At 39.0% G+C, this 13,219-nt stretch overlaps 1 protein-coding gene across 4 annotated transcripts in view; it reads left to right on the top strand.

The window, feature by feature from the left end:
- Window positions 1–926: 926 nt before the first annotated feature.
- Window positions 927–13,219, top strand: part of cfap43 (cilia and flagella associated protein 43) — a 55,649-nt gene continuing 43,356 nt past the window's right edge. For 2 of the 4 annotated variants that reach the window (XM_062976283.1, XM_062976284.1), the window contains exons 1-8: window positions 927–1,065; window positions 3,537–3,790; window positions 4,614–4,710; window positions 5,279–5,446; window positions 5,601–5,751; window positions 7,047–7,206; window positions 8,341–8,394; window positions 10,196–10,275. In XM_062976283.1, the coding sequence (XP_062832353.1) occupies window positions 992–1,065; window positions 3,537–3,790; window positions 4,614–4,710; window positions 5,279–5,446; window positions 5,601–5,751; window positions 7,047–7,206; window positions 8,341–8,394; window positions 10,196–10,275 (1,038 nt within the window). In that variant the 5' untranslated portion in view covers window positions 927–991. The remainder of the gene's footprint in view (window positions 1,066–3,536; window positions 3,791–4,613; window positions 4,711–5,278; window positions 5,447–5,600; window positions 5,752–7,046; window positions 7,207–8,340; window positions 8,395–10,195; window positions 10,276–13,219) is intronic. The other 2 variants (XM_062976285.1, XM_062976286.1) reach the window with 2 other exon arrangements.

Raw genomic sequence — 13,219 nt, forward strand, 5'->3', positions numbered from 1 at the left:
TTCACAGTACAGTGAATGCTCTGGGCTTTATTCCAGCTTCACTACACAAGATGCTGAGCATGTTTGGGAGACAGATGTGTTGAGTAAAACCCAGAGAAAATTCTCCACAACCCTTACATGGAAGACACAAACTGACAGGTTGAAAATGAGTGTGCTTTCTTTCAAACCCATAATGAGGCAGGTGATGAATGGCACATTCTCTTTTTAAATGTATTTATTGTGTCAGAAGCGAACCGAGGATACAGGTTTTAATGTATTTGAAAACACAAAGTTTAAAACCACAAAAGCAACTTGGCACAATACTAAATGTCCTTTGACCAGTAGTTGGCCACTTGGAGTGCCTCTGGTGTTGCTGTAAGAAGGTCCTCCATAGTGCATGTGGCAGGGCTCAGGCTGCATTGTAGTAGGAGGTCTGTGGTTTGCTCTTCTCCACATGTCTTGGACTCATCTTTGTAGCCTCATTTCTTAAAGTTGGTGGTGCCAAAGCGCAGTTTGTTCAGCGCCCTCCAAGTTGCCCAGTCTTCTGTGTGCCCAGGAGGGAGTCTCTCATCCGGTGTCAGCCACTGATTGAGGTTCCGGTTTTAGCCTGCCACTTTTGGACTCTTGCTTGCTGAGGTGTTCCTGCCAGTATCTCTGTAGATCTCTTTTTAAATGCTCCTGTAGGTTGTGTTTCTTCATCAGCTTCCCTATTCGGCTGTTAGGAATTGTGGGAATTGAAGTCCAAAACACCTAGAGGGCCAAAGTTGCCTGCACTGGCGTGACCAGTAGCCAATAGCAGGAGGCGCCCAGGGTTGCTAGGAGACGGCTTCGGGCGCAAGCGATTCCCAAACAGGGTCCCCTTTCCTATAGCCCCGCCCCTTTCTGGCACGCGAAGTGACAGGCGGGACGAGAGTTCCGCCATAGCCAATTGCAGGACGCGCGCGGGGTTGCTAGGAGACGGGTGTACACTACGACTAAGGCTGCAAGAAGAGCTTCCGAAACAGAGTTCAGTATGGAGGCCGGGGCTGCCAAGGGGACTCCTCGTCGCCCGGCGACCCCTCAGCACAAAGCCGAACTGGAAGTGAGGTACAAAGAAATGGGGGTTCAGGGAGAGGGGCAAGGCAACAGGGGAGTTGTGGGTCTCCTATTTGCATCCCTTCCCTTCTATTTTTCCTAACAATGTCACATTTACATTGGGCCTAAATGCCCTAAAGTAGACATGGGCAAACTTGGGCCCTCCAGGAGTTTTGGACTTCAGCTCCCACAGTTGTGCTATAACATAACAACAACAGCAAGTCCCCCAAAATTCTTTTTTTTTTTTTTTTTGGTGCTATTTTATGTTAGAGATATCATTTTGCTATAATAACAATATAAAAACTTTATTTGTATTCCTCCCTATCTCCCCAAGGGGACTCAGGGCGGATTCCAACATACAATGGCAAACATTCAATGGCTCCGTAAACAAACAAATACCGGCACTGACATAAAATCCAAGAGAAACACCGCAAGTCAGGCCCGTAGCCAGGATTTTGATCTACCCTAGCAAAACTTTTGTATCGTTATCCCAATACCCCCATGCATATGGGATATATTGAGCATGGTGATCAGATTGTGATATGAATAAACATAACAGTACCAGTAAGGCCTTCTTGCGGACCACCCTGAGAATTTCGGGGGGGGGGGGCTGCAGCCCCTCAAGCTCCCTCCCAGCTACATGCTTGGCAAGTTAAAGTCTAATATCAGTAAATTAAACCTAACATCAATAAGTTAAATTACATGTATTCAAACAACAACATATAATAACATAAAATCCAAACAAACATCCATGTTAATTTACAACAGCCAACTAGGGTTCACAGTGTACATTGGTTATATGGTCAGACGATGACCATTGGGCTGGTGTGGACTAGAAAGGTCCAAATACGATATACAGTAGAGTCTCGCTTATCCAACGTAAACGGGCCGGCAGAACGTTGGATAAGCAAATATGTTGGATAATAAGGAGAGATTAAGGAAAAGCCTATTAAACATCAAATTAGGTTATGATTTTACAAATTAAGCACCAAAACATCATGTTACACAACAAATTTTACAGAAAAAGTAGTTCAATACACAGTAATGCTATGTAGTTATTACTGTATTTACAAATTTAGCACCAAAATATCACGATGTATTGAAAACATTGACTACAAAAATGCATTGAATAATCCAGAATGTTGGATAAGCGAGTGTTGGATAAGTGAGACTCTACTGTAGTTCTCAGCCAGGAGCATTTCATGAGACTTGCAACAGATTTTTATATTTATGGTTGTCTTGCAACTAAACCCCAAGGCCCCACTTACACACAGAGACATCGATCCTAAATATCCTAAATTGCCAGATCTTATCTTGAAAGCTAAGCATGGTCAGCCATGCTTAATACTTCGATGAGAGATCACTGACAAATAGCTGTGTGCTGTATTTTAGAGAGGAAGGAATTGGCAAAACTACCTCCGAGTCTTATTTGCTTAAGAAAGTATTCTTGGGGTCACCATAAGTTGATAGGAGACTTGAAGGCACATGCACATGTTTAAGTGTATTTGAGCATCACTGTTAGGACTTAAAGACCCACACAAACACCATATTGAACTCAACATGACTTGCTCTTAAAATATCTAGTCTAGGTTTAAACACAATCCTACCAATGTTTGGAGCCTTATACTAAGGAATGGCGAAGTTTTCTCTATGCAAAACCTGTAACCTAAAAGTGTCCGTTCTGTTTCCCAAAAGCTTTTCTCCCAGTGGATTTTGTGCTTGTGCTCTAACTATGGCTCATGAGAAGGAAATATGGAATTTAAATGTGATTGTCCTTCTCAAGGGGCCTTTCTTTATTAATGCAGTTGTAGAATGATTGCAAGGTTTGGGAAAAGACAGACAGGCATCAAGAAAGAGCCCCGTGGTTATTTTCTGCTACCCTAAATGTATTATTTATAATAACATAGGCAAGTTTATGGAGAGGAAGGATGCACACTGCAAATTGTGACTTTTGATGTGCCTGAATGTATGCTGTACATATAAATGATGCATATAACTCAGTGGTGATAACTATCAACAAAGAAATTTTGAGATCTTCTCTACATCTATTACACCTTTAATTTTGTTTGAATATATGTTGCCATGATGATAATGTTGAAAAGAATATTAAACAAAGAATTTCCTTTGTTTAGTATGAACTGAGCATAATTTGAATTCAACCTGTAGAATGAATACAGCGCAACACCATTTTAATGCTACAGAATTCTGGCATTGTACTTTGGTGAGGCACCAGCACTCTTTGGCAGAGAAAGCTAAATACCTTGCAAGACTACAATGCCCAGAATTCCATAGCACTTGGTCCGGCAATTAAAAGAATGTCTAATTGCTTTAAATCTACAGTCTAGATACACTCTCTGTTAAAAACAGGTTTTCTGTGACATTACAGAACACAAACAGCTTTAAACTATCCAGTTCTCTATCAGAAAAAAGCTTTACTTTTTAAAAAATGTCATATAAATCTGATGATTTTATTTCTTCCTAAGATGGGTTCAAGGATTCACGAACAGGAATGTGGGCTTTGTCAACAACAGTACTGTCTGTTATCCTTGTGGAAATTACATCATTTTCATTAATACTATAACACGGGACCGAACTCTCTTAAGATGCCACAGTGGATGCATAGGCGCCTTTGCAGTAAATGCAAGTCAGCATGTAGTTGCATTTTCGGACCGGATGTTAAATCCTGTTATCTCCATCTATAATTTTCCAGGATTAAAGAAAGTAGCTAAATTGACAGGTAGGTTTGAGAGTATCCTCTTATTTAATAAACAAGATTGACAATCAAATAGATTATGAATTTAAAATATTAAATGTACTATAATCACAATCCTAGCCATTTTTCAAAATTAGTCCTGGGAATAAATAAGATGAGATGTACTCTTAGGTGAATTGTGGCAGAGGTAGCAAATATCTGTGATGTTCAACTGGTAGAATTCAATGGCACAGACAAGAAACTATCGTCCTTCCTTACCCCAATTTCCTATACATACACACACACACACAGCAGCAAAGAATACAGGAAGGGAAAAGGTTCTGCTGTAACCATATCTGTAACTCAAGGACTGCCTGTACTTGAATCTAGAGACTATACTGCAATGACACTGATGTAGGATGCCATCGCTTATTGGAGTTAGGTGCCTGTCTTGAGAACAAAAGGTCGAGGTGTGATAGCATTATTCTTTAGGCTCCTAGATAGTCCTTTATAAAAGGGTTTTTTGCCCTGGGCCTCAAACTGCTTGCTGCTACACTCTGATGGCCGCCTAGGCTAAAATGAAAGTACACAGATTTTCCCATCCCTTACACCAGTGGTTTTCCACCTATGGGTCCCCAGATGTTTTGGCCTTCAACTCCCAGAAATCCTAACAGCTGATAAACTGGCTGGGATTTCTGGGAGTTGTAGGCCAAAACATTTGTGGACCCACAGGTTCAGAACCACTGCCTTACATCCTTCTTGTGGGGGGAAATAGATTTTGAGATGAGACGTTAAATGTGATAGGAAGCACAGCAAAAGTCTAGCTTGAAATTCTAAAAAATAAAGTTTAAATTATATTATATTTTAGGACCAGCCAGCCTAGACTACACCTTGCTTGCCTTCAGTTATGGAAGTCCTTACCTGGCTAGTTATTCTTCACTTCCAGAATTTTCCCTTTCAATATGGTAAGTGTTGGACACAGTGTTTAATATGGACAAGTCATATAGCTTACAAATGATCCCTAGCTATTCATGGCTGGTTTGATACCTTAGACAAAACAATACCACAAACATTAATGCGTGCATAGAAAGATACAGATACCTATTAACCATATACACACTTGTTTTTGAAAACAAATTGCAGCAGTTCTAAGCCAGAATTCGACACTATTTTTTTCCAGTATTGCCCAATCATTCCTTCATGGCAGCACAAAATACTTTAGCATCTGAACAACAGTCCCTCTGTTAAGAAACCAGAAACAAGGACTTAAAGTTGACTTCCAGATCCAGAGATGTAACAAACCAAGGCCCTTCTTAGAATCATAGAATCATAGAGTTGGAAGATACCTCATGGGCTATCCAGTCCAACCTCCAGTTGATAACTGTTCTTTGTTTTGCCTATAGGTTATATGATATGTATTTTGTTTTATGGTTTTAATTATCTCGAGATTTTTTTTAAAAAATAGATATAATTGGGCTAAATATATATTTCTTAAAAACAAAGTAATACTTGCTCTCTTCCCCTGTGGATTAGGGACTGGCAGAAAAAAGTTCTCTTGTGCAGTCAGTCACAACCAGGAGTAGAAGTTACTGCAATGAGTTTTAATCCCATGAGCTGGCACCAGTTGTGTTTATATAGTGGGACTTCTGTTACCCTTTGGACTGTTGAAAGAAATAATGAAGAGCACGTGCTGAAGTTAAAGTAAGTATATGTGCTGTGTACCACACACTACAAAAAGATTCATTAAAAACATAATATAGCAATCTTAACTATCCCCTGTCTTTGAAAGTAAACTCCCCTGCTTGTAACAAGTATTTTCCCAAATTCCTTCCATGCATTTTTCTCCTTTCTCCAGGCCAGTCAAGCTTCCAACTGAAGATGGCACTTTAATAGATGAACAAAACACCTTCTTCACCCATCCCAGTGTTAGTGATTCTTATTTTGGCCCATTGCTGCCCAATTCAGCAATTGCTGGTCTAGTAGGAGATGAAGCAGAAACATTTCGGGTGAGCTCTACTGTCCAATTAATTACAGGCAGTCCCCAGGCTATGAACAAGATAGGTTCTATAGGTTTCTTCTTAAGATGAATTTGTATGTAAGTCAGAACAGAAAGGTTTTTTAAAGTGTAACCAGCCATTTTTTTTTAGTTTTGGATAGCATAGGGAAGGGATAACACCTTGTAACATTTGTTTGCTGTTTGTGCCCCTGTTCAGGAGATTTCACCTCATTTTCTGCCCCTGTCAGAACTGGATTTTGAAAACAAGGATTGGTGAAAAAGCTTCAGTGGAGACACCTTTTCCCAGGATAACTCTTTGAGAAGTGAATTTCCCTTCCTAGGGGTAGATTTCTTCTCACCTCCTGTTGTGTCACCCCGTTTGTAACTAGAAGTTATATGTAAATCGGATATCTGTAAATCAGGGACTGCCTGTACTTGAATCTATAGACTATACTGCAATGACACTGATGTAGGATGGCATATAAAATAAAAATAAAAAATAGCCCCTGCTCGTTGCTGACCTAGCAACCCGAAAAATAGTTGCATCTATCAAGTAGGAAATAAGGTACCACTTATAAAGTGGGGAGGCAAATTTAACTAATTTACGACGTTGGAATGAGGAAGTGCCATCACAGTGGATGATGAAGCAGCTGCTCTCCCCTGTCGAACATCCCCTCAGGAGAAGGTTAAATTGCCTCTGTCTCTGTCTCTGTTTTGGTTCTATGTGTATATGGGCATTGAATGTTTGCCCTATATGTATATAATGTGAGTCCCCTTCGGGGTAAGAAGGGTGGAATATAAATACTGTAAATAAATAAATAAATATCTTATTATCAAAGATATTATACATTGATATAATATGATAAGAATAGCGCATATGGTTTCCAGCTCCATATGTATCTTTAGTAGAAGGAGTTATAGAATTTTGTTGTATAATTCAATTTAACCACAAAGGAAATATTAAGTTGAGAAGTACACTCACTACATAATAAGTACCTTATAAATGAGATGTCCAACCTATTGCTTGTAGGTGAGGCACCTCACCTTGTGGCCTCTGGTAAGGTATGCTCTGTCCCAGATGGCATACTGGTCAGCCTATTGGCTACTGATGGTGTTGCCAATCTTTAATCTACATTTTCAATAGGGAGAATTTTCAGGAAAAATAAAATATTAGCAGCATACACTCCAAGTCATTTCTCGCCATTCAAACAAGCAGACTTGTCCTGAATGGGGCAAAAATGCCAACTGAAAATTGAATAAATAAAACTGATTTCATCTTTATTTTGTCATCCCCCCCAACTGAAGCCAAAAGATGATATTCAACCTTGTGTTCACCCTACTGCCCACTGCTGGACTCCATCCTTTGACCTGTATATGGGCTGTGAAGAAGGATTCTTCTTGAAAATTGCTGCTGATACATTCAAAGCTATTATTATCAACCCCAAACCTTCAACAGATGATAAAGGTGAGAATCACCTTCCTGCTAAATATTTTTCCAAGCTTCTTTCAAGTCAATGAGATTATGGAACAATTTATGGTGTGTGCACGTATTTTTGTAGAAGAGCAGCTGCCTTTTTAAGGAACAACTAAACCTGATCATTTGTCTTGTTTCATATACAGAATAGCTAGTGTTTTAAATCAATGCTTCCCGAGCTGTGTAATGCGAGATACTGGCAATCATTGTTTTCTACCAAACCAGAGATCAGCTCATTGGATACAATATTTTCCACTGAGCCAGGAATCAGATCATTGGATACAATGTTTTCCACCAAGTCAGAGATCAGTCCATTGGATACTATTTCTTTCTTTCTGGAAGCTCCTCAAGGACCATTGCTTTGAGTAATGTTATTCTACATAATTAAACAAGTCTCAATACAAGATATGTATGCAAATAACACAACTAATATATTGCTGTTTTAAAACGAGTAATTAGTTAAAACTAGGTTTCTGAATCTTAATACAGCCCCTTATAACTTTTGCACTTTGGGAAACTGAATAGTGTCCCAGAACGGGATGAGGATAACAAATCTACTCTGAAATATAAAAGAGATCTATAGTGGACCCTTGGCATCCTCTGAGATTTAGTTCCAGAACTATCCATGGATACCAAACCTGAACTCACAACACATGTCGTGAGATTTTATCCCTAATCCACCAATTTTTGCCAGAATGTGCAGAATGTAACATAAAAATTTAGTATTGCTAACTGGTAACATCATACGTGAAATTATCCCAGTCAGTGTTTTATGCAATACTGGGCAGATTGAGGTGTTCTGTTAATAGTATATAAACTCCTTCCAGTTTGCTATCATATTGCTTGTACTGGATATTCATTCCTATATAACAAGTATTGGTAGGGCTCTGTAATCTCCATTTTACCAATGTAGAGGTCATGATAGCTGGGGTCTGACGTAGCTATAGGAGTTCCTGAAACCATATTTAAATTTGAATATATGTTGATTTTGTTCACATCTTCAAGTAGATTTGTGTAATAAAAAATCTATGTTTCTTTTTATTTACATTATCGTATATCAGGTTCTATCACACATGTCAGTAAATTATGTCGGTCACAATCGAACTATATTTATTTCCTTTACAGTAAAAAAGAGGACAACTTTTCGATCACTCTCACATTCTTCAATAAGAACTCAAGGTATTTCCTTTTAGTACTTTCATTGTAGAAAATACTTGCACTTCAGGGAATATTATAGTGATATTGTTCATAGACCTTATCATCAGATAGAAAACAGAAAGTTAAAAGACACATATAAAATGAGAAAACTATGTCTTTCTGAGTATCTTCCCCAGAAAATTGGCCAGCACTGATATGTCAGTTTGATAGCCAAGAAAATTAGCTTTTCCAGATTGATTTTCTTCTTACTGTATTCTTAGTTTTTTTTATTTCCAAAGCAAGAAGTTCACAGAAAAACATTTGTAGATACAGTTACAATGTGAGAACAGTAGAGAGACAGAGAGGGAGAAATTCTCCTCCACTGTGTAGAGATGAGACTACAAATATACATCTTTGGAAACATTACTCCACATCACTAGCAGCTGTATACAAAGGAGGCAGCCTGTGGGAACAATATACTAATATTAATAAAACAGAAATGCACCGTTTTGACCTTGTTTTAGAGCAAGGAAAAACTGGAGCCCTTCTTGGATCTTTTTTTTTCATCCTCCCTGTTCATATGTACTCTACTTCTTGTCTTCCCTGTTCCATTCTCTAACATCATAAAGAAGATGGCAGTGATCTTTTTTTCTTTTTTCTTTCTTTCGTTTTTGCTCTGGGTGCATTTATAACCCACTGCCACATTAATAAGTCTATGACCCCTTCTATACTGCACTATATCCCAGGATCTGATTTAAACTGGATTATAGGAGTCTCCACTGCCAGATAATCTGGGGTAAACAGGTAATCTGGAATTTGATCCTAGGATATAGAGGAAGTGTGGAAGGGGTCTAAGTCACTGAGGCTGCTTTCACACTGCCTCTATATCTCAGGATCTGATCCCAGATTATCTGTTTATTATAGATTATCTGGCTGTGGAGATTCAGGCCTCTTCTTCACTGCCATGTAGTTCGGATTATCAAAGTAGAATCACAATTAGCGGCTTTGAACTGTATTATATGAGTTTACACTGTCATATATTCTAGTTCAAATAAAATAATCTGAATTTTATATGACAGTGTAAAAGGGGCCTCATATAATCCAGTTCAAATTAGATAATCTGGGATCAGATCCTGAGTTATAAAGTAATTTAGAAGAGGCCTGAAGCTCTGAATGTGCTTCTGAAGCCACTTCTACATTGCTGTATAATACAGATTATCAAAGCAAATAATCCACATTATCTGCATTGAAGTGGATTATCTGAGTCTACACTGTCATATAACCCAGTTCAAAGCAGATAATCTGGATTTTATCTGGGAGTGTAGAAGGGGCCTAAGTGTTGAAAAATGCAGGATTCAAGTCTGCAAAGGTGATGAGACAAATGAAATACAGGACTCCCTGTATTTGTTATTGAACAAATATAGGTTTACATGTATTATGTAATTCAAAACAAATACCTAAGTTTGATAGCCTGTACAGAGTTGTCTTCAAGACATTTTCAACTTAATGACCCTATTGTGGGATTTTCTTGGCAAGATTTAAGAGGTTTGTCTTTGCCCTTCCATAAGACTGAAAGAGTGTGATTTACCAAAGATAACTTAATGGGTTTCAAAGATGGGTACCTTTATGTCTCTTTTGGCTTTGTTTTTGTTTTGTTTTTTACAAAAGAGTGTTGTCTTAAAATATTACCACTTGAATTTTGTAGAGCAAGTGATAATAAGTTGAAAGGCAGTAATGCCACGGTGTGTCCCCATTAGTACCATTAAGCTATCTATGTATTTGTCTTCTGAAATAAACTAATATTACTATATCTTTTAATAAAATTTATCAATAATTTCCATAGGTACTATAAAGAAGGAAGCTCAAAATGTGGTCCTTCTCGCCATGGCACTTCATAAAGATGGGCTCTATGCAGCTGGACATGTAAGACGCCCCACAGTAGAGTCCTGTAGCTTTCTGAAGTGTTTCTTTATTTAATTTCTTAACCTCTCCATTGAAGAAAAATAGATCTCAGTTCATAGCACTTCAGAGAGATTGTTTTTTGAGAACCAATTCTTAATGGAAGATAAAGATGTCACAATTCTGACATAGTTATTAATAATTGTTAAATACTAAGTAATGGGATGAAATGATTGTTTTTCACACATTGGTAGAAAGAGTAACATTAATGATGCAGCTGCCTATACCAGAAAGTGATTTAGTTCATTTTCCTGCGTCTGAAACGTATATCCCCCCCTTTTTTTTTCGTGTCAGGAGCAACTTGAGAAATTGCAAGTTGCTTCTGGTGTGAGAGAATTGGCCATCTTCAATGACGTTGCCCAGGGGACACCCTGATGTTTTGATGTTTTACCATCCTTGTGGGAGGCTTCTCTCATGTCCCCGCATGATATCCCCTAAAGCTCTATGTATACATTTATGTCACACAGATTATGTCAAAAACAAGCAAAGACCAGGTATAAAAATACATATGAACAAATACTTTCCTTTTTTAAAAAAAACCAACATTCTTTGCCAAGGTGATCCACATTTGAGACTGAAAAATATTATTTCTGTAACTTGATTAAAATTATGCAAATTACTGAAATGTGCATTTTTGTTCATTCTCCATACGGGATTGTGCATGTATTTGAATTATGTTATTACTTACAAGGGACGTTCATTAAAGATTGCCCCTGACTCACTTCCTGTGGACTGAGAGCAATGAAACTTGGCACAGTTATTAGTCCTTCTCTACATAGGTGCCATTTAGAGACACTCACTTCTCCCATCGTTTTAAGCAACTGTAAACACCTCGCTTGTAGAAGTCGACAGATAGCTCCAAAAGCCACATAGTTGCTTTCAAAATTAGAGTCTTATCTGAAAAATGCTTGTCCCGGGGCTGTGGCGCAGACGGGAGAGCAAGCCAGTGCAATTAACTGCTATGAATCACTGACCAGGAGGTCATAAGTTCGAGGCCCGCTCGGAGCTATGTTGTTGTTTGTCTTTGTCCTATGTTAAAAGGCATTGAATGTTTGCCTAATATGTGAAATGTAATCCGCCCTGAGTCCCCTTCGGGGTGAGAAGGGCGGAATATAAATGCTGTAAATAAATAAATTGTCCTTCAAAAATAACTTTATTGTTGGAAAGAGGTGGAAGCCCGATGGTGCGAGGTCAGGTGAATAAGGGAGATGTGGTAGAATTTCAAAGCCACAGGAGCATGCTTCCACTTGGGCAACATGTGAGTTGTGAACCGGTGCATTGTCTTGCAGACACCTTTGGTGAGCATGTCATGTCTCTTGGTTTTGATGGCCTCCCACAATTTCTGAAGCAGTGAAGCATAGTATACCCCAGTGATCATGGTAGGAAATCCATCAATATTACTCCGTGCTGGTCCCAAAATACTGTAAGCATGACCTTGCGTGCCGAGAGTTGGACATGTGCCTTCTTTGGAGGTGGTGAGTCATGATGCTTCTATTGCATCGACTAGACTTAGTCTCAGGATCATAGTGATGGACCCAGTTTCCATCCTGTGTGATCAGTCTATTGAAATAGTCCTCCTGGTTTCCATGGCACATCTTCAATAGAACCTGAGAGCATTCAACTCGTTCCTGCTTCTGGAAAGGTGTGAGCAGCCAGAGAACTGAGTGAGCAGATACCTTATGCATGTGGATGATTTTTTCCATATACTCACACTAATCTTGACATTTTGGGCTAGGTGGCGAATGGTTACGCGACCTCCACTTCCTGGATGGTATGTTCATCAATAGCCCGAGTGGGGCTACCTGGAATTGGAGCTATGTACCCGCATGTTCTCTTCGCTCGTCGGGGGAGGCCCTTCTCTCGCTCCCACTCCCCTCGCAGTCGCGGTTGGTGGGGACGAGAGAGAGGGCCTTCTCCGTCGTGGCCCCCCGGCTTTGGAACTCGCTCCCTAGAGAGATCAGACAGGCCCCTACCCTCCTCTCCTTCCGGAAGAGCCTAAAAACCTGGCTCTTCCAAAAGGCCTTTGATGTTTAATTGTTGTGGGTTTGATTTATCTGCCCATTCTCAAATAGCTCCATTGTTGATGCATTGCCATTATTACATCCATTTTAGCTGTGAAACTACCTCTCCCCATTTCGGAATATTCTGCACTTTGGCCTAGATCTATGAATTAATCTCCTGTTTTTAACATTTTATGCTGCATGTTGATTTTAATGACTGTTTTATTAATGCTGATGTTTTTATTGTTGGGATAATTGTGTTATTGTTTTGTTATTGTTATTATATTGTTGTATCGGGCAAGGCCCCATGTAAGCCGCCCCGAGTCCCTTTGGGGAGATGGGGCGGGGTATAAAAATAAAGTTATTATTATTATTATTATTATTATTATTATTATTATTATTTGCAATGAAGTCCAGCCACATTTGAATTGATGATGCTAGTTCTTGACTACATCATATGATGGGGAATCATCACTATAAACCTCTTTCATCACATCGAATGTCTCCTTGGAACTTGAGGACTGCTCTGTATTCCACTGGGTCCGTTATCAAACCTCACATCACTTCATCACCTGTAAACTCAAGACCATTATCAGTTATCAGTTGTAAATTGGCACATAACCTATAGAGACATATCATTACACATGTGCAGTTTCAGCATCCTGTGCTAAATAGAAGTGGGTCAGGGGAAATCGTTAATGAACACTCTTTGTATAAAGTGCCTACATTTTTTTAAAGTTTGAAAATATAAGGTAGGCCTTGTCTACAGGCTTATGGTCTGTCAAATATTAAATAAAGTGAATGGAAAAAAGGAGAAGAACAAACAAGTTTTAAGTCATAATTCACAAAGATAAATCACCTCAGAAGTTTCATCTGATTTGGAAGGAAAAGCTGCCAATAATACATGC

Source organism: Anolis carolinensis, chromosome 3 (assembly GCF_035594765.1).
Source record: "Anolis carolinensis isolate JA03-04 chromosome 3, rAnoCar3.1.pri, whole genome shotgun sequence".
Classification (NCBI taxonomy): Eukaryota; Metazoa; Chordata; class Lepidosauria; order Squamata; family Dactyloidae; genus Anolis; species Anolis carolinensis.